The 22,464-nt window shown below is 36.1% G+C and overlaps 1 protein-coding gene across 1 annotated transcript in view; it reads right to left on the bottom strand.

The window, feature by feature from the left end:
• Positions 1-1,911: 1,911 nt before the first annotated feature.
• The window catches only part of ubash3bb (ubiquitin associated and SH3 domain containing Bb), a 31,607-nt gene continuing 11,054 nt past the window's right edge, over positions 1,912-22,464 (bottom strand). The window contains exons 2-14 of the mRNA XM_053507274.1: positions 14,268-14,321; positions 11,990-12,176; positions 11,131-11,329; positions 10,588-10,757; positions 10,194-10,402; positions 9,721-9,865; positions 9,413-9,533; positions 9,199-9,318; positions 9,029-9,121; positions 3,231-3,375; positions 3,007-3,113; positions 2,808-2,917; positions 1,912-2,559 (exon numbers count right to left, since the gene is read on the bottom strand). Coding sequence (XP_053363249.1) covers positions 2,425-2,559; positions 2,808-2,917; positions 3,007-3,113; positions 3,231-3,375; positions 9,029-9,121; positions 9,199-9,318; positions 9,413-9,533; positions 9,721-9,865; positions 10,194-10,402; positions 10,588-10,757; positions 11,131-11,329; positions 11,990-12,176; positions 14,268-14,321 — 1,795 coding nt within the window. The 3' untranslated portion in view covers positions 1,912-2,424. The remainder of the gene's footprint in view (positions 2,560-2,807; positions 2,918-3,006; positions 3,114-3,230; positions 3,376-9,028; positions 9,122-9,198; positions 9,319-9,412; positions 9,534-9,720; positions 9,866-10,193; positions 10,403-10,587; positions 10,758-11,130; positions 11,330-11,989; positions 12,177-14,267; positions 14,322-22,464) is intronic.

Here is a 22,464-nt window from a genome sequence, read left to right as displayed (position 1 = left end):
TGTAAGGACATGATACGTTCTCCCAACTACTCTTTTTCCAAAAAAAAGTCTTTTGGCTGTTCACTTTTAGGGGTCGCCACAGTGAATCATCCGCCTCCATCTAACCCTATCCTCTGCATCCTCTTCTCTCACACCAGCCAACTCATGTCCTCTCTCACTGCTTCCTCCTTGGTCTCAAATCTCCTCCATGGTCTTCCTCACACTACAGTACTGTAAAATAGTCATAAGCCACCACTCATTTTTTCATACTGTATTTTTGCTTTGAAGGCATGAACCATTGAGAAACAGGTACAGATATGTACCTTACCGCTCACTCTAAACAGTATATCCTTGTATTTGTATATATATATATATATATATATACTGTATATATGATGGCTGCACGTGTTTCTTTGCACCATGGTTAACAATGGAAGAACAATGATTTCAAGCATCATCCTCATTTTAACATGTCAAGTCTGCCATTATAACCGAATCAGCCTGACATTAAGATCTCCAGCCTTGTGCTCGTCAACATTCTCAGCTGAGTTAACAAGACGATTACTGAAATGATCTCAGCAGGTCCTTTAATGACAGCAATGAAATGCAGTGGAAAGGTTTTTTTGGGATTAAGTTAATTTTCTGATCACTCTTCATAACATTCTGGAATATATGCAAATTGCTATTATAAAAACTTAAGGAGCATAAAAACATTTGGCCACGACTGTATATATATATATATATATAGCTCAAAAAAATTGAAGAGAACACTTAGTCCCCGTTTGACTTAAACGTCCCTCATACAGTATGTGTATGTATACACAGCAAAAAAAGAAACGTCCTCTGACTTTCAACTGTTTTTACTTTCAGTAAACTTAATGTGTAAATATTTGTATGAACACTAAAAGAGTCAACACCATAAGACATAAACTAAAAATGTTACACAATGTGTCCCTGAATGAAGGGAGGCTCAAAATCAAAAGTACCAGTCAGTATCTGGTGTGGCCACCAGCTGCTTGAAGTACTGCAGTGCATCTCCTCCTCATGGACTGCCTATTGCGGACAGTCTGAGCACTGATGGAGGGATTGTGTGTTCCTGGTGTGACTCGGGCAGTTGTTGTGGCCATCCTGTACCTGTCACGCAGGTGTGATATTCAGATGTACCGATCCTGTGCGGGTGTTGTTACACGTGGTCTTCCACTGCGAGGATGATCAGCCGTCCTTCCTGTCTCCCTGTAGCGCTGTCTTAGGCGTCTCACAGTGACAATCTCACAGTCTCACAATGGTAATTTATTGCCCTGGCCACATCAGCAGTCCTCATGCCTCCCTCCTCATGCCTCCCTTTTTCAGTCGGTAGACAAGTCTCTTTAGTGTCCTGCGTTTTTAGAACTGTGACCTTAAATGCCTACTTTCTGCAAGCTGTTAAGGTCTTAACGACCATTTCACAGGTGCATGTTAATTAATTGATTATGGTTAATTGAACATGCATGGAAAACATTTTTTAAACCCTTTACAATGAAGATCTGTAAAGTTATTTGGATTTTTACATTATTGTTGAAATACACAGTCCTGAAAAAGGGACATTTCTTTTTTTGCTGAGTATATAATATATTAGTGTCTTTGATTAAACCAGTGCTAGACTTTTGATAAAATAACTCAGTTGCTTTAAAATGTAACGCAGGTTTTCAATAGCAAACCACAAAGAACCCAGTGCAAACATATGCATTTAATTCTACGTTAATTGACACACCAAAAACCTTACCTTCAAACCTAATAAAAGATACTAGTAAAAAATAAACCTTTGCATTAAGGACATACTATTGTTAGAGGACATCATGTCAATAATGTTTTATCACATAGGGAAAAAGAACGGCGACACCTGCCTATAACTGATCAAAATTCTTCAATAATTCAATAAGGTTGTTTAGCTGCTTGTTAGTTAAGTGTCTTTATTTACTTACAGACTTTCAAAGTAAAACACAAAGCAGTGCCTTAATACAATTTTAAAGTTTGATCAAGTTAATATGCATAGCATGATTATAAAAAGTGCTAAAAGAGTTGCAGATATTTCCCTGCCAATCATCTTTTTCAGATCAGAACAATCTTACATAAGAACAGAACAAGCTGTTCTATGCATCTGGCCCCAAACTCATGTCTGAAGACAGTCTGGGGGTATTATACTGTTTGTGCAATTGGTCTTGTGCTTTAGAGTGATTACCAATGCCCTGAGAATACCCTGCCTCCAAGATAACCATATCACATGTTTAAATAAATACATCCATCAGTTTACTGTTCCTATTCCATGTACAGTATAAATGTAAAACATGATGTTAATATCCCAGAGATTAATTACACAAGCACAAAAATCTTGATCAGAGTTCCAGTGCACCTAAGACAGCAGGATGAGCAGCCCTATAGAGGTGTTAGCAGACAGGTCAGGGAATGTCATTCCTGCTGTAAAGTTTCTCGCCAACTGAAGCTGTGATTGGGTCCATGGGTGAGGGGGAGGATGGGTGGTTCTACCAGCTGCCACACACCAGTGTCTTGCTCTTCACATGCGCATAGACCCAGATATGGAATCTGGTAGGAAAGATGTTAATTTACTAAGCATTATTAGCATAATTTTGGTTGAAAAATTTAAATGGTATAGATGTTTTCTGAAGGCCAGATTTGTCATGAATAAATATTTATTCCAATCCCAATAATCCAAATCCCAATTGGGATAAATATCCCAATTTATCTAAATATTAATGGAATATATCTATGTGGAGGTGAAATTAAAAAAGCTATCAAAAGGTGCAGAAGAAAAGAGAAAGAAAGAATCACACCTTCCTGACAACTTGGACAAACTCTTTGGCGTTATGTGGGGTAAGGCCTTGGAGCTGGCGGGTGCAACCCTCTAGAGATGAAGCATGGGCCACGATGAGAACGTTGTTTCCTAACAACAAAAACTCAAGCACATTATGCACTTGTCTGTAGCAGTAATACCATAAACCATTGACGAGTGCACACTTATTTGGTGCTCACCCTTATTTTTGCAGTCTGCTAGGATGTCTTTAACCACCCTGTAGCTGCGGCTCATGTAGGTGTCATAGGACTCTGACACATTTAGTTTAGTAATTGGTATATGAGGTCTGTGGATATAGACATATTTCTTCTGATGATTTATGTTTAATTCTGATAGCAGTTGCATGATATATAGATTGAAAAATAATGTAGCATTGAATAATATTCAGGTGAATTGTCTGTACTTGTATGTTGTGTCAACACTGAGATTGGCTGCAGCAAGGCCTATAGGAGATATCCATGCAGGTAAGGAATTTCCAGAGACCCATTTTGTCCATTCAAATAACCCTGGCTCCACTCGTATTCTCAACTTTCCTTCCTGCTTCAAACCTGTACATGGAAAGACACAAAAAGGGGGGGGGGGGGGGGGGAAATCTGTATATAGTCAAACCCTTAAATTGAGGTATTTATTAAACATAATCAAAATAAGACTTTTCTATCATTTACCATATTTAATAGCTTTCATGGATAAGTAAAAATATCACTAATCAAATAAAAAACTTAGACAATAAATTAAATTGTACTGTACATTAAAGGTACAGTATCATGACATGGTTTCAAACTGCACATTTTAAGTCAATGATTTAAGGTATTCTTTTAATCTGTCAGTGAATTCTTAAAAATAACTTGTCATTTTCACACACTTTATCTGTTTTACAGGACTCCTACCTTTTACGCTACCAACACTTTAACATTTAAATATTTCTTCTATTTTATTTCTTGCCATGTCCATGTAATTAAACATCAAGGCTACTACAGCTTCTGGTTCTGAGCTACTCTGAAATACATGAATGAATGTCTGTGTCTGTGTATGTATGCATAGTGCACTGCATCAGGAAGCTGAAGATGAATTAAATATTTAGTTATTGGATTGAGATCTTTTCATTTACATTTACATTACATTACGGCATTTTACAGACGCCCTTATCCAGAGAAACTTACATTTTTATCTCATTATACATCTGGGCCCGATTTCCCCAAAACGCACACCCTTAGCGCGCTAAGAAGACTTTTAAGATATATCTTACGTAAGTTGATTACTTTTTAAGTGTGTTTCCCGAACTGTCCTTTAGAAGTCTTTTTAAGTCGCTGCCTCTTACGTCCAACGTTAAAAGGCGCTGTCTACAGTGAAGGTACTGAAATAGCTGACATCGATTGCTCAGGAAACGATTTTTCACTTACAGTATTTTGCATGACAGCGTTAAGAAAGACAGCACTTTCTATGCAAATTAAACATTTAAAATTAAATGTTTTAAAAATTCTTTCAATAACGTTTATTTCGACATGGGTTAACTTACTATATCAGTAGCATTCCACAATAGACAAATATATAAATTAAATCACTGTCGCTAATATTTTCATGTAACCTGTAGTGGCGGTGAAACGAACCAGGTATACAATCATAGTTGATTAAACAGCTGACAATACTCTTCAATAGCTTCAGAAACAATGTGAAGCATGTCAGTTGTTGGGGTTGTATAGGGCACTTATGGAATGAATATGATGAGATAACAGAGTAGAGGTTTAATACCCCTAACTCACCTACGCGGTTTCTTGCAGTGGCTATAAGTACAGGTCATTATGATTCAGTGCGAATTTTTGCGCTGTGAGTATGTTTCCATCTTTCTGTGCAAAAAATTAAACGTTGAATATTTTGGGCAGTCCTCACGTTTTGCCTAAAGAAAAAAATTACATGAACCACACGGCTCCGCGGACTTCAGTTTAGCACAATAACACGCTGTATTGCTGCCAGATTGTATGCCACCTGTTTAACATTAAAAGTGATTGGCAATTTTAATGCATTAGTCACATTATGAAATAGGCTAATTAAAAGTCACTCTATTAGTTCTGATATTAAATAAAATAAAATTCTTAACCCTGTAAGACCCAAATATAGAAAAACATGAGCAAATTTTTTTGACATCTCAGATATTGTTTTAGGAGGCCTCTGATGTAGGAATTAAAGATTTTTAATTTTTTTTTACATTTTAGTAAGTTTTTAGGGAAATGTTATAATATTGCAACGTTGGGCCTAGTTGAGAAGCAGAATTTCTGTATTTGTTCTCACTTTGTCTGATCAGGTATACAGAACATTTAGGCATTCATTTGCAGGGTCGTTCACTTACGTAGCCCCATAGCAGTATACTGTATATCATAAGTAATAATTACACAACAATCATGTTTTTTTATGAATAAGCATTTATTCATAAAAATATTAAAAAATAATAATAATTTGATCACATTCAGCGTGGTTTGAATGAAGTCTGTGTTTACTTGCAGTGATAGTCCCTAAGACAATTCTTTTTATCTGAGAAGCACAGGCGAACATTGCACTTGTTACACAGAGTGTTTGCGTATCCATTATTGCAGTGTCTGCAGCGTCCTCTTTTCGTCTTTACTGGGAAATGTACAATCATGTCTTTGCATACATCCAGTTTAGCCATGGTCTGAGTTTCCAGAGTTTGTCCTTCTTTTCCATCTCTGACACAAATAAGTTGTTTATGAAGTGTAATGAAGTCAACAGAGATTGAAATCTGTTGCGGGACATCACATCAGAAACAGGTGTACCGTGTGTCTGTCTCCCAATGCATACGGACTAGTGATCCGCGGGTCATCTGGAAACTTGCGGACCCCCACGGGTCGGGTTGGGGCGGGTAAAGAAATTGTCACTTTATTTGCGGGGCGCGTCATTAAAATCTAAATTTAATTTAAAAAAATTATGTATATTGTGTGCAATTTCCTATAACCTATATTAAATATTTGGAAATATTGATTTTCATATTTTATTAAGTTCACAAAAACATTGGTGTTTTTTGTCAGAGCCTCAATCATATCTTCTGTCACAAACTTTTGGAAGTACGCCAGTGGGGTGAGAAGATAGGTAGCATCATTGGTAATTTCTGAACCAGAAAAGTCAGAAACCTGTCACAGGCCACTGTATGTTTTTTTGGTAGGGGCTTGATGTCCACATCATCATTGGTTGAGCAGTCAGTGGGTTGGTGGTTTTGTTTGACCATTTCACCTGCATCACCTTGCATCAGTGTAATCCGAGTCCATTTCAAAATCGCTTTCTCCATTTTGGACTGCAGCAATCACATCCTGCACACTGAATAGATGACCATTCTTTAGTGGTGGCATTCTGAAACTGAAAAAGTTTTGGAAAAATGTAAATAAATATGTAAATAACACATATAGATCTTATATTGTAGCAGATAAACAAAGAATAGACAGGGTGGTAGACCGTGTGTCAAGAGTGGAGATCTAAGTATTATCCATCAAAGTACTACAATTTCAATGCAAATGCTAATCAAAATTCCACTACATACATGGCCTGTTATGTTCTCTACTTATCATACTAAAAGAGACACAAAATTCCCCCCCTAGAGCACTAACGGGTTCACATTCACACCTGTCCCTGAACAATGCAACAGGCTACCACTCTGACCCAACGTTGTAGAATTACGACATAGACATAATAAGCTCTGAAACAAATTTAATTAATGGTTTCTAAAATAAATATATATGTACAGTATGTGTTCTAGACATTGTAATAAACACACAAAAAATATTTAAGGAATTTTACTTACTTAAATCTTGACAAACCCAGTCATGCAAAAAACGAAGATCCATTCAAAGCGAAGTTTGTAGGTAGAGTAAGTTCATGGCAAGATGACCAGACCTATAAACACTTTTTCTATCCAATAAGCATCGTGAGGACAAACAATAAGACCCACTAAATATGTATATGTGGTTTTGAGAGAAATAACCATTTGCTGGCCTTTTTTTAGAATTGTAAAAGTGAGTAATTCTGCAACAGTGGGCTTCACAGGGTTAAACAGGCCTAGAGTATATTCCATCATTAATACCACTTTGATAACATGCCATAATGTGCTTCCATACACCGCTGATTTATAAAGACTGCTGCACAGTGGCGGCAACTAGCGTCTTGAGCTGAAACAACACTAAGAGTGAGTTAAGGTTGGTTCAGACCAACCTTATGAACGTGTGACTTACCTAAGAGATACTTAGAGTACGAATGTTTCGGGAATTGCACCATAATGTTAAGAGAGAGGTTAAGGTACAACTTAAGAACTACTTGCAGTAGCAATAAGAAGCCTTCGGGAAACCGGGCCCTGAGCAGTTGAGGGTTAAGGCCCTACAATGGAATAAATAAACAAAAAAATAATAGGAAAGTATCTATTCTAATTCATGCTTTTCTGTATTGACAATAAAGAACGGACACTCGAAACTAAACAATCACACGCAAATAAATGGATCATTAATACAAGTAAATTAAAATAAAATCAGAGAAAAAGTAGAACCATAGTGCAACAATAACGGTTTAACGTCGGCATGTTAATTGCAGAGGAACAATATATAAGGAAACATTCGGTATTATATATGTAATTTAATTTATTCCAGTGTGTATGCTGATGTTTTTGTATTTTTGTTAAAAATTTATATTTTATCAGGCAGTACTAGTCTGTATGTAGCTTAAAGACAATGTATAGAGGAAATATATGTGGGTATCTTATTTACGGGATTATTTACGCAGCTATTGAATTCGGAGATGCGAATATCAAACTAACTTTACGCGGACACAAACCGGGTCAGTAGCGTACTGTATGTAGTGAGCATAATAACGTCAATGGATACATTTGTTACATGGACCACAAAAAAGAAAGCAACACTATCAGCCTAATCAACTAAAAAGCCAGCTGAAAGGAAAACATGATGAAGCCTATGTTGTGCTTGGATTCATGGTGGGGATGGTGAGGGCAGAGGAGAGACCCGTGTGTGTTTTGCGTCTTAAACCGCTGGCAGCAGACAACATGAGACCCAACAAAGTAGGAAGACACTTAGAGACAACACACCCCAGTCACGTTAATAAGCCACTTGACTTCTTTGAAAGAAAGCTCTAGATAAGGGACGAAGTAAGCCTGTTATAACAATTGCACATGTATTTTATCTGTTTTAAACTTGGTGTTATTTGATCTTATTGGTTTAGAAATTGATATTTCAATGAATTATAAACTTGCCCCGATTTCGTTATCATTTTGTTGACAAGTGGGGCTTGAAAATTCGCCCACCCCCTTAATTAGGGAATGAGAGAAAATGTTTGAGAACCACTGATCTAGTATAAGACCAAAATCTCGACAATTTCAGAAAATTGCTTCTCTTTGTTATTTTTTTTTACACTGCAATCCCAGATTCACAGATAAGTATATTAGTCCATAATGATTTGGTGAGATAGCTGTTTATATCTGAATATACCCATCATACCAATGTAATATTCAGACATCATAATATATATATTCTTTTGCTATGTAGAGTTTGTCCTAATGGGAGCATGTAATCAATTAAATGAAGAGAGCTGAAGAATTGAAATCAGTCATAATATCCTTATAATATATGTATGGCTACTGTGCAAAAGTCATGAACTACCCCTCAGATCTTACATTCTGCTTCCAAATAGACAGACTTTTAATTGTATTTTTAATGTAGTGTTAAGGAATAGTTCCTTCCTGGTAGACTTTTGCTCTCAATTTCAGTTCCTGTACCTGACCAGGTTCACACAGACGATTTCTCTTTGTTAAGTCATTACGTGACCGATGAATCATCCAAAAAAAAAAAATATATATATATATATATATATATATATATATATCTAATTTAAGGCAGTGAAAAACAAGTCCAGATGATGGAAAGCAATCAAAAAGCAGTTTACTGGTGATGCTGTATGCTGAGTGGTTGGAACAGACTAGAGGAGAAAAGAGGTTGCTGCTGAGGTTCTTAAATACAAAACAAAACATTTGTTTTCATTAATTTAAATAATTTATCTTAATTTAATTTTGAATTTAATGTGAAGAGAAATGAGGGGTGGCTCAAGACCTTTGCACAGTACTGTATTTTACCAAAGAATTTAACATTTGTTGGATAAAAATAACAGATATTGAATAGTGATTATTAAAGAAACAATTACCTTTGAGAATCTCGTGGGCGGTTTGGACACAGCGGAGACTGGGCGAGCAGTACACAAAGTCGATAGCAGTATTATTCTCTAGTAACGCTTCACCTGTGACACACATTCAGACAGCTGAAGTGCCTTTAATATGTTATGGTGTATATAAATGCTAAAAGGTTCCTACATACCGACAGTCTTGGCCTGTATTGCTCCAAACACTGTAATGGGAGCATCCATGTCATAATCTCGGTTTCCACCCCAAGCAGGTAGAAAAGGGGGCATGTTCAGGTTACTTCGCACATATCTGCCTGCAGAAAGACCAAATTACACTGAACTTACTCTTTAAAGTGTTTGCGTGAGAAAATGAGAAAGTGTTCGTTTGAGTGGTATAGGGATCACTACCTTTGGCATCTGAGCACTGTGAGAGCCAGTGTTTCCCAAACACCACATCCATCCTCTCTCCATGACGACATATAAACAGGGTCCTTTTAGGTGACTGAGAGCGACTGTTAACTCTGAGTACCTGTACCAACACAAAGCATTTTGTAGTCAGCTTTACTTCTTTGTATGAGCTTTTTTAAACAAATATGAACTTAATAAGAATATGGAAAAAACTATTAAATTACTGTTTGTGTATAGCAAAAAATACATTAAACACCATAATTATCCTATTAACTGATAGTAAGTGATATTCCTTTGAAAAATAGCACCTGCATGGGTTGGCAGACCACATTCATAATAGATGAGTCTCCAGCTTTTGTGTTATCTAGGCACTGAATGCTGAGCAGCCCATCCAGTGTTCTGCTCTCTTTGTTGCTTTTTTCTGAAGGTAAGGCACTGAAGAATGAGTGCGACCTGTGTATAAGGAAAACAGTAACCTTCTTATGATGCTTAAACATGTGACAATACTATTACAGCAAAAAAGTATTTGAATAAGAGATTACGTTCAGATCTTTTTCACTTTCATAAAATAATGACACTGAATTGGCCACACTGAACTTTTTAAAGTATGAACAGGCATGTGAATATCTCTTACATCATGCCTAGTTTTTAGAGAATAGACCAAGATAAAGATGTTGCAGAAGGTGCATGAATGAATGAATGAATGCATGACCTTGCTAAGTGAAATAATTTTACTCATTAATAAATAAAAAGACAGATTACGAGTGTTAAACATGCTCACCCATGGAAGACCCAGGTGTCGCACTCGTCAGCCCGATTAATATAATTTTCAGGAAGTAGCCCTGAAAGCCCCGTGCTTAGAGAAGTGCCATACACCCATCCCTCACTGGTGCTCATATGCTCCACTGTAGAGGTGAAAATAAAGTCGCCTGGTACCAACTCCAACTCATCTTCATTCTGAGGAATGTATGGGTACATCACCTTCAGAGTCTGAAGAAACAGAGAGAAGAGGTTAGACACATGCATATTTTGTTCCAAGACATGAACTACAGTATATTACTTCATCAGTTATTTAGCCGTGAATTGCGTAGGCCTAAGTTGGGTCTAATAAAAACCAGAATAATTCAAGCAGTCATTGAACAATCCTTCAGTCAGAATTAATCTCCAAAACCTACCTCATGATTCGCAAATCTAATGTCCCGTGAGAAAAGAACAGCAAGCCAATCACAGCTGAGCTTGACTTCAATTCCTCTTGCCAATTTTTCCAAGGAAGCCAAATGGCTGCTTGGAAAGTTGTAGGCTAGAGTTACATGCAACTGTTTTTTATGTGGTTCCACTTGTACATCTATGAGATGATGAAAAGTTTCCATTAGCTCACATCCTTTCAAGCTCATTTCCTTTTAAATATTGTACAGTACAGTAATCATTTAAATCACTTAATAGTTCATTATTGTGACGGATCAAAATGGTCTCATTTACAATGAGAAGTAATATGATTATATGTTTTGCAACCAGCTAAATTTTAACTAGAAAAAAAGTAACTTCCAATGTATTTTAATAAAACAAGCAGTATAAATAGAGGTGAGTTGGTGATATTAGGTTACTAGATTTAACAATTAGTTGATACAAGGTATTCTGGTTTTAAACTTATCATATAAATATTAAGTTTAGATCGCTATTAAGTCTAATCAGTTTCCTCTTTACACCACTAGTTTCACCTGCTTTGGAGGCAGCCTCTGCAGCAAAGTCAAAAGCAAACTTCTTTAGGGTCTCAGCCACCTGTTCCTCGACAAAGAGGCCAATAAAATTGGAAGAGGTATAGAGCTCTAAGGGCAAAGGGCTAGGAAAGCGGCCTCTCCACTGACTAACTGTGGACTGCAACGCCCCACACAGAGCTTCCACTTTACTGTCTGCACACTAGGAAAGTGAGAAACAATCAATAAGATAACAATATGAGCTAATTGTAGAGTTCAATCACCTAAACAAACACTAGTAAACTATAATTATAAAAATTACCATTATACATGTTATTCCAGCAGTATGTATAAATTTATAGAAATGTTTTTTTTGTTTGTTTTAAAAATAGGTATAAGACAAAAAAAACTTTGCGAAGACTATATTATTACTATATTATATACTATATATATTTTTAAAAAGAAATTCTGTGCTGGCCAAGCAATGCAGTTAGAAACATTGATCCAAGATAATGCATTTTAATATGTATGTCATTTCGATTTGTTGTAAAAAAGGATTGATGTCATTTTGGTGTTACTTGCTGATTTCATAGGTAATATCCATGTTAAACAAATGTCAATTCACCTTCTATTATGTACAGTATACAGTATGGTATATGTCTAAAGAATAAAAAAAGCCTTTGGGTAAGCCATATTAAAGTAAAAAAATTCAGAGAACCCAGAGGGGACCCACACAGACATTGTGAAAAGCCGAGGATCAACACGAAGAGTCTGGATTTATCCACTGTCCCAACATGCCAATTAGTATTGATAAAGCATAAACTACCTTACATATTATCTTAAAGAGAAGGTAGGAACATAAACTACCAGAAAAAAAGCTCACCATAAAGAACTGACAGAGTGTGATGTGAGGAAATATGTTGTGGGCTTTGTTCTTGCCACAGGTGAGGCGTGACTGCTGCCAGAAGTGAGAGAGCTGGTTCTGAAGAGGGCCACTAGGCCGTAGGTAAAGTACATACTCTCTGGGTAAGGGGTCGTCCAGAAAAGGGTCATCTACATGGGAGAAAAGCCTACAGAGAGGAGCTTGATAGGTCACATATCTCAGACAAGATTATATTTTTACAATATAGCACAAAGAATTATGTTATATTGCTATGAATAGCCCAAAGACTTTTAATTACTTCACTCATATTAAATAACTACACATTTACACACTCTTGCCCAGGGACAATTTAGATTTGCTGACTAACCTGCTGCCATTATGAGAAACCAGATTTAAAAAGAAAAGATACCATGCTGCGTAAGAGCAATGCAGGGAAATGTTATTTTCTCTAAATAAATCCCAAAAAACTGCATAACTCTAAGCTCCACAGCTCCAAATTATTTCCTTTTTTGCTATTTTTACAGTAATTGTCTAGACATATGGGTACCCCTTCTAAAGGACGTCATATGTAATGTACACCTGCAAATTACAAAATCCCAGAAAGTGCACTTTTAAAATATCTTTTCTTGAAATTTTTTGTCTTTTCTTTAAAGAGAGCATTAAAAGGCATCAAAAGCATTAATGGTCATGCAGGATAATTAGCTTATGAATAATACATCATATTTATTTTAAAAATTTGCAGTCATTATTACATGACAAAACAATGTTTCAGCAGGTAGGATAAAAAAATTGAAAAAATTATGAGGGGCATTCAAGTCAAACAGAAATTTGCAGAATAACTATCCATAGTTCGGAGAATATAAACTTTCTTCCTCATGTATTAAATGCTGGCCTCCCAGGAACTACTTTAAAGGCCCAAACATGTGGAAATGGCTTGGAGCGAGGTCAGGACTATACAGTGCATCCGGAAAGTATTCAGATAGCTCAGTTTAAGATGGCCAGCCAGCTCTAGGGAGAGTCCTGGTGGTTTCAAACTTCTTCCACTTACGAATGATGGAGGCCACTGTGCTCATTGGGACCTTCAAAGCAGCAGAAATTATTTTGTAACCTTCCCCAGATTTGTGCCTCGAGACAATCCTTTCTCGGAGGTCTACAGACAAATCCTTTGACTTCATGCTTGGTTTGTGCTCTGACATGAACTGTCAACTGTGGGACCGTATATAGACAGGTGTGTGCCTTTCCAAATCATGTTCAACCAACTGAATTTACCACAGATGGACTCCAATTAAGCTGCAGAAACATTTCAAGGATGATCAGGAGAAACAGGATGCGTCTGAGCTCAATTTTAAGCTTCATGGCAAAGACTGTGAGTACTTGTGCTTTTTCTATTTTTTTATTTTAAAATAAATTTGCAAAAATCTTAAGTATACCTTTTTCATGATGTCATTATGGGGTGTTGTGTGTAGAATTCTGATGGAAAAAAATTTATTTAATCCATTTTAGAATAAGGCTGTAACATAACAAAATGTGGAAAAAGTGATGTGCTGTAAATACTTTCCGGATGCACTGTATGAGGGGATGTCGCAATTACTTCACTGAGTTCCTATTATATGCAAGTAATGTTGGCGAATGATTGTGTGTACATTTCCCACAGACAGATGTATTTCTTATGCAAGTGGGCGACAAGTTATCTCTTGATTTTCAAGCGCTCCAACTACAGTGGGCTCCAAGCCACCTTGGCTGGGATTGTCATTTATGGACATATGGCCGTCTGTAAAACTTTTGAACCATTCAGATGTTTTACTGTGAGTTTCATCACATTTCTGTGCTTCTGTAAAAATCACAGCTTCATTCACAAAAAAAATTATCACAATTCTTGGTTTGATTTGAACACCATTGTATTTTGATTCAGGGTGCCAAGACAATTATTAAGGCATTTCCCTTGCTGTAAACATTATAACCACTTTTTGTTTTTGCAATGCAAGTTTTAAAATGGTTCACGCTTGCAAGAAAAAGTGTACAGCATATTTCACTCAGAATTGTTAAAACATTTAAACATCATATAAATAATATTTTATTTCTTGCCTTAATGTAAATACAACAAAACACATATTTGTCAGGCTTTTTAATTAATACAGTATTGTGCTGAGATATGACATGACATAAACACAGTATTGCCAGTAGGAGGCAGCAGAACACAGTGGGAAGGAACCAAATTTGGGAGTTGCATATAGTTTTTGTTTTCTTACAAGATGAAGGAAATGAAAAGAGGTCTTACCAGTCACATGCAAGTTGTACGTTTCTACCTCCTGTAGAAACCAGTGCCTTTAACCTGCAGTCAGGATAAAAGAACAGAAGCACAAACTCAGTGGACAGCAAAAACATTCATCTTTCATTCAAATACAATATAAATGCCTGATGTTCAACCTGTTTTTTTTTTTCTCGTTTCATTTCTTTATGTGCATGGTGGAACCATATTGATTTCCTACATTCATTTTGTTTTACACCACATTAACTGTAACACCTTTAATGAGTGCAAACGGAAAATATGAAACATATATTGATGTTTCTTTAACATATTGCAACAGTGTCTCTTTTTCTTGTTGCACATGGCTTATCATAGGAGGGGTTCGTGCTTGAGCTGACTAAAACCGTGTGGGCGGACATGAAGCTACAGAGCCAAGAAGTGATACTCTGTGTTCCATGATGTGACTCACAATCAAAGACATGACATACTGGGGTTTGTATACAATACAGTGTATTAACGTGACTGGTGACAAAATGGAGAACGTTTGACAGAGAGATCTGTATGATGGATAAAACTCCTCTCTGATGCTTTCGCAAGAGTGTGTGGAAACTGTAAAGCTTTGTGGAAGAGAACATGAATATACTGTTTCCTTGTATATTAAGCAATTAAAAATAATGGAACCAAATCGTCTTTCTCGGCCACTTGAAAAAAAAAAAATGAAATCATGGCAACTATTTGTAGAAGTTTAACGTACCTAATACTGGCTACTATGTTTCGCATAGTAATATGCTCCTCCATACCATATGGAAAAATAAAGTTGACAGTAGCACAATTAAGTAGAACTAAGAGTTTTCAGTATTCTTTAGCACCACCACAAAAATATGCTCTATATTCATATCAGGACATAGTTTTTATGCGTGTTCCTCTTTTTACCTCAACTACATCTGCCTGAATTGACTTGTACTCAACAGGGACTTGTTTCGTGGTGGATTTTGTATATCTGGGATAATTAATGCCGTCTGACCTGACGCGTACTCGCTAATGAGATAATTAGCAAAAATGAATCATTAGAAAGTGTGTCAAATCCATTGCCTCAGTAAAATAGCAAGGGAATGAGTATTACAGAATATTTTTAGCTGGATTTTTATCCTTTTTTTTTTGTAATGCTTTACATTAGTTCCCTTATTTGATTCTTTAACTTTTCTTAAATTTTATTAAATCAAACCTAGAAATGTGAATTTTGGTAAACCTAATGTAACATTATTAAATATATATATATATTTTTAAGTTAATAATCCAAATAATCATCACCTGCATAAAAAGTGTTTATTCCACTTATTAAAAAAAATATATACATGTAACCTGACGTACTGTACATAACATGGGAAAAAAAATCCACAAAGAATATCATTGTTCACAATTTATACTTCCGAGCTCAGTAAGTTCATCATTTAATGGCAGACGTTTTGTTAATCAAGGTGTTCCTATTTTTAGCTATGAAAGGAATAAACACAAGTAGCATAGTAGGGTCTCTTTGTTAGATTTATTTATCGTTTATTAATTTCAGTTCATGCTAACTAGTGCAAGACATAATGTTAGATAAGAGAACAAGGAACGTGTTATGTAAATATTGTAGTGTATTTAGACTGCCTAGCCAAAAATAAATGATTGTTTTATACGGGTCAAATTACTATCCTGTGTTAAGCAAGGGAAACATTAAAATGACTTAAATTAGGTTAGGAACATTGGCATTGGCATAATTAAAAAAAGATAAAGCGTTACCACACACAATGTGATGAGAACCATATGTTAAGGAAAAAAGGTTTCAGTTTGCAAGGGAGCATAAAAATTGGACTAGGGCACAATGAGAAAAGGTCATGTGGTCTAAAGAATCCAGATTTACCCTGTTCGAAAGCAATGGGTGTGTCAAGGCAAGATGGTCAAGTCTAGGCTTAGTTTAAGTTTCAAGCTTATTTTCAGAGGTGTCAAGTAACAAAGTACAAATACTTTGTTACCTTAATTAAGTAGAAATTTTGGGTATCTATACTACACTGAAGTAATAATTTTTTAGCCGACTTTTTACTTCTACTCCTTAAATTTTCACGCAATTATCTGTACTTTCTACTCCTTACATTTTAAAAATAGCCTCGTTACTCCTATTTTATTTCAGCTTGTCATTCAAAAAACGAAACAAAAAAAAGCATCCGGATAAATCGCGCCATCCGGATGGAGCGAATTTGATTGTGGTTGGATGAGAAGTATAAACATACCCTTCCGATACCCTATAGGTTGGCACGCAATCCATCGCACCTGCACATGATGTCACGTCACACACTCCAGCAAGGACGTTTGAATATATATATATATATATATATATATATATATATATATATATATATAAAAAAAATTATTAATCACTTGGATTAATCATTGATTCTGATAGCACTAATGTTTATTGTATACAACCATACAAGTGTAATTGTTACTAAGCCTGCCCTGGGTACACTAATTTTCTTGTATTCCAATAAAGGTTACTGATGACATGCCTCTGAAGTTTGCATCATTAAAATACTTATAAGCAACTAGTTATTATATTTTCTTCTCCATGAAACATGTTAATGCTCAGTATTTGCATTGTACTAAAATGCATCCTTTTTTAATTGCCATATACAGTATCACAAATCACTATGGCCGTTAAAAAATACAACAAAACAACAACACATTTTTCTTTTTTTTAAATGAGGTGTTAGTGCAGTATATAGGCCCGTGGCACAGCCTGAGCTTTTATCCTTAATGCTTTTTTACCCCTCATGTTACTTTTACTTTTATACTTTAAGTAGTTTTGAAACCAGTACTTTTATACTTTTACTTGAGTGAAAAACTTGAGTTGATACTTCAACTTCTAAAAAAGTCTTTTTAAACCCTTGTATCTATACTTCTACTCAAGTAATGAATGTAAATACTTTTGACACCACTGCTTATTTTATTATGTGATTCTTTCCTAATGACATTAGGGTTGGCTATCATTTGTTTATTTACTTTTATTTTTTACGATACCGGTGTAAAATCGATACTTTTAAAATGGTACCGGTGACTACACAGCGCCTAAATCAATACTTTAAAAAAAGAGCCACAAAAATGGTAGATAACATTAAGGAGTGGTTGTTTTTAATTTTACAATATATTGAAAGTTTAAAGTATACATAAATATAAGTTAATAAAAATCAACAAATTTAGAACACAACTACAAAAATGTAACACTAATAGCAGCAAAGTAGTTGCTTTCCGGGTATGCTACAAACCAGCTTCAAATTTATTTTTTTTCTTTTATACTTGTCTTATCTGGCAAAGTACAACACTTCTCCTGACTGCTAGTGTTGCTCTGACTGGGGATGCCCACACTACCAGCTGATGTTTGTAAACTGTTAAACATGGTGCATCCATGGTGTCTCCCCCTTTACACGCAATTGTTGAAAGACGTTTGTTGCATGTCACGGTGTCTGAATCCTTTGTTGTGAAATACAGCCACACTTTAAAACCTTCAGCTTTAAGCATTTTAATTTAACCATGTTTTGTATTGGGAGCTAACGTTACCTGCTGCCATCAGAGCAAGTAATTACTGCATTCATGATCTCAATTCTGAGTTTTGCACTTCTTTTCTCACAGTCGGAATGTGAAAACAACATGGACACCCGTTTTACTGTAAAGATTAGTTGAAATTGTCAGACTTGTGTTCACATGCATTTTCTTAGCCCGGAAAATTGTCACTCGAGTGTGTTCTTCTTCTTTTTTGTCTGGGTAGCAGTGGATCTGACAACACTGAATACAGTTGCAATTTTTTTTTTTAAGTCTGCTGCACAGCAATCACTTGCCTTTCAGTCTGAATAGGATTAGTAGGTTAATTTTACCCATAGCGTGACTGCATTAAAACCTCATGACTATGATACAGGTGTCCAGAAAGATCTTTCACGATGGCTTTATTAACTATTGAAGTGAAACCCCACAGTTAGAGCTTCCCGTTAAGGTTACGGTTTCCAAATGCCTCTCAGACACAGTACTAAACTGTACAGTAAGGCAATTCTTTAGAAATTGCCCATCCAGAGACCTTTAACCTAGTACACAATAGAGTCTTCACAGTCTTTGATGATTTACTATAAACGCTGTTATATAACAGAATCTATTTTGCAAACTGGAAATTGTTTGTGCTATTGAAAAACAGTGGCCCATGGAAGGTAGTGGTGTCACATGAATGTAATAAAAGCAGTGGTTTGTTACTTTTCACACAATTAAATTAAGAAATGCATGCAAAAAGGCTTCTAGTCACCTTTACCCTTAATCACACGCAGATGGTATATGACAAGCAACTTGTTTAAATGCACAATTACCAGAAGTTGATTTTAAGCCTGAGGTTTTATCAAGCTAACCATTACATCAATAAGCTGTCTTCTAAACGTACACCACAGTGGTGAGCTAACCATAATGCACTTACAGAAAGGCCACACTTCCTGATTACTTTGAGAACACTCAAGCCTTACTCACACTAAACACAGAAATGAGAGATCAGATATAAGGCACGCAAAATTACAGTAAACACGTTTTAACGGGTCATGCTCATTCTCTAATCACTGGTGCACTGACCTGAATAAAATACTTATATAGTAGTAATAATTCACTTAAATGTAATGTAAATGTACAATGCATAAAACAAGCAAATTCAAGTTTAAGTTTTTCTGCTTTTTCTAAACATGCATATTATGATAAATAACCATTTAAGCAAATAAACTAATTATTTGGCTAGCTAGAGCTAGTAAGGTTATTTCACGTTATACCTGTTTCTAACGACACAGTTGGTGTCTAAAAAGATGCCTTTATACAATGTCGTTAGGTATACGCATTAGCACTTAGATATAAGTGCGAAACAAGAAAGTTGTAAACATTTAAGTTTAATAAAAAAATCTACATACAGTACAGCTTCAAATATCAGCCTGGTAGTGTAGGGTTGCCATTTGTCCCGGTTTTCCCAGAAATGTCCCTTTTTTAACCATGTGTCCCAGAAAATAGTTTGTGACCACTTACAGTATCTAAAATTTATTAGATTTTTGCCACCCAAACAGCCCTGACCCTTTGAGGCATGAACTCCTCTACACCTAGGTTTGCTGTGGTATCTGATACCATTAGTAGCAGATCCTTTAAGTCCTGTAAATGGTAAGGTGGGGACTCCATGGCTCAGCCTTATTTTTTCAGCACCTCTCACAGAAATTTGGTTAAGGTTTGGATTATTTGGAATTTGGAGGCCAATTCAACACTTTGTTGTGTTTCCTCAAACCGTTCTTCAACCATTTTTGAAATGTGGATTATTCTGCTGAAAGGGGCCACTGCCATCAGGAAATCTCCAGGAAATTGACACACACCATATCAACATCCCATCCACAAGATGTGAAAGAAAACGTAATTAATTAGACCAGTCCACCTTCTTCCATTGCTCTGTGGCCCAGTTCTGATATTCAAGGGTCATCAAGGTCTAAGCGCCTAAACGGTCTCTGGGCCACTGGAGACTGGGGATACTCCACAGTACTGGGGTTAGGAGTTTTGAAGTTGCTCTATCCATCACAATTTGGCCCTTGCAATTTAACCTTTTTTTTGCTTCCAACACATTAAGTTCAGAAATAAAATTTCACTTGCTGCCTAAAATATTTCACTGGCTACCAGATGGAGATAATCAGACTTTACCTGTCAGTGACAATATGACATTTTTTGACAACTTTATGGCCAGTGTTGGGTATAGTACTTGGATTACTTTTCTGATGTTACAAGTAATCTACTGCGTTAGGTCCGCCATTTAAGTACTCAGTTATTTTTTCAATGTAATCTGTTATTTAGACAAGTTATGTAATCCGTGAGGCAGACAGCAGTCATTCCCAATCCGTTGGTGTGTGTGTGTGAAAGTCGTCCTACAAACCCCGCCTACGATAACCCGCCTGTTATCCCTGCTGTTATACCCCATCTCACCTACAGTATGCGGTTTGACCCAGAAGGATCGGTGAGGCTACAGGGAGCAGAGGTAAAGAAGGTGCAGGATTTTAAGTAGTTAGGGTCAACGGTCCAGAGCAACGGAGAGTGTTCAAAGGAGGTGAAGAGGCGGGTACAGGCAGGTTGGAATGGGTGGAGAAAAGTGTCAGGTGTGTTGTGCGATAAAAGAGTATCAGCGAGAATGAAAGGAAAGGTGTACAGGACAGTGGTGAGACCAGCGATGCTCTACGGCTTAGAGACAGTGGCGCTGAAGAAAAGACAGGAGGCAGAGTTGGAGGTAGCAGAGCTGAAGATGTTGACGTTCTCTTTGGGAGTGACAAGGATGGATAGGATTAAGAATGAGTTCATCAGAGGGACAACCCACGTTAGATGTTTTGGAGATAAAGTCAGAGAGGCCAGATTGAGGTGGTTTGGACATGTTCAGAGGAGAGATTGTGAATATATCGGTAGAAGGATGCTGAAGTTGGAACTGCCAAGCAGGAGGTCTAGAGGAAGACCTAAGAGGCGATTTATGGATGCAGTGAGAGAGGACATGAAGTTAGTTGGTGTGAGAGAAGAGGATGCAGAGGATAGGGTTAGATGGAGGCAAATGATTCGCTGTGGCGACCCCTGAAAGGGAACAGCCGAAAGACAAAGAAGAAGAAAGGTAGAATAATTATAAAGGTCTTGACTAAAACAACATGCATGTAAAAAAAAAAAAAAAGGAAAAATTTGCAACCCAAAGTTGAGCTCACTCTGTTACGACTTACCCATACGTTGTTCCAGTTTGTATGTTAAACTGTTAAATACTGCTATCCACGAATTTGGCTAACAATTATGTGGTGCACATAATTATCATGCTACTTTCTCATAGGCATTTAAGCATAAGCATAACCATAAATTGGGCCAGGGATGCTCACATGTTTCTACTGTCAGACACTGCTGCTGTCTAAACACTTGGGTGTACAGACTTTTGGTAGACTTTTTTTTTTCTTCTCATGTTTTGACTAAGATTTTAAATAAATTAACTAATATTGTTATTAGATTGCTTTCAACACATTTATATTCTGTAATGATGAAAAAAAGTAATATGATTTAATTATATTCAACTGAAATGACCAAAAGACCAGCTTATAAAAATTGAGTATTGCAGCTGTACAAAATAAATACTAAATTTGCACATGATTTCAGACATATAAAGAGGAATAAACCTTCAGAAAAAAAATCTTATCTACATGTATAATATAAACAGTATGTATTATTCTAAGGGGGTCTTCTGTAGTGATACTTCTGAAATGAGTACTGTTAGTGAAACAGTTTCCACTCTTAAACAACAAAGTAACCACAAATGTGGAGAGAAAAAAATTATGAATTTCCGTTAGTATAAAAAAAAATCAAAAAAGTCTGTGATCAGCAAATGCCCTTATGAAAAAAAAAACATCCGTTTTTGACTATCAACATGGAATAAAAGATCACTGTGTGCTGAGTTATTCATCATATTTATCTTCACGCAAGGGTGTAAAAATGTTAAAGTTTATGAACTGTAATTATTCTTATACTTACGTTTGTTTGCTTTTTACATACTTGGTACAGCTTGACTTTATACCATACACTTATAAAAAGTAAAATTATTTATAATTACACCATCAGTGTCACCCGGATGAGTCTGGTTTCTTTCAAGGATGTTTTTATTTTGTCACCTCAGGGTGTGTTCCTAGCCTCTGTCACTTCTGGCATGCTTATAGGGCATACATTTTAAATTTTACATCCAGATTTCTGTAAAGCTACTGTAATTCATGGTAATGGTTTTTGGTTAAGTCACCAAACAAGTAAAAAGTGAATTAAACTGAATTTAATTGAATGAATTTAGCAACATTAAAAATAGATTGGGAACATCTTGTCATTTAGTGTAAAAAATCTGTGTTATTATAATTCACACTTGCCTGAGTCTTACCCTAACCTCAGACACTAAGGGAGTAGGGAGTGGGCGCATGTAGCAATCTTTATTATTTTTTTTTGTATACAGATTTGAATATGAGGCGCTTTTAAGTATTTACCAGAGTAAAAATGTAACTAGAGATTTTAGGTTAAGCAGACAACCAACTTGTCCAGTAATAAAGAATTCTGCTACCATTTTTACACACTAACATCGTACTGTGATTGTCAGATTTTTAAGGAAAGCGCAATAACAGCAGGAAAACCCTCTCATAATGAAAAA

Source organism: Clarias gariepinus, chromosome 11, assembly GCF_024256425.1.
Source record: "Clarias gariepinus isolate MV-2021 ecotype Netherlands chromosome 11, CGAR_prim_01v2, whole genome shotgun sequence".
Taxonomy (NCBI): Eukaryota; Metazoa; Chordata; class Actinopteri; order Siluriformes; family Clariidae; genus Clarias; species Clarias gariepinus.
Note: the sequence above shows the minus strand (reverse complement) of the source record. Positions and strands in the feature narration are given on the sequence as shown.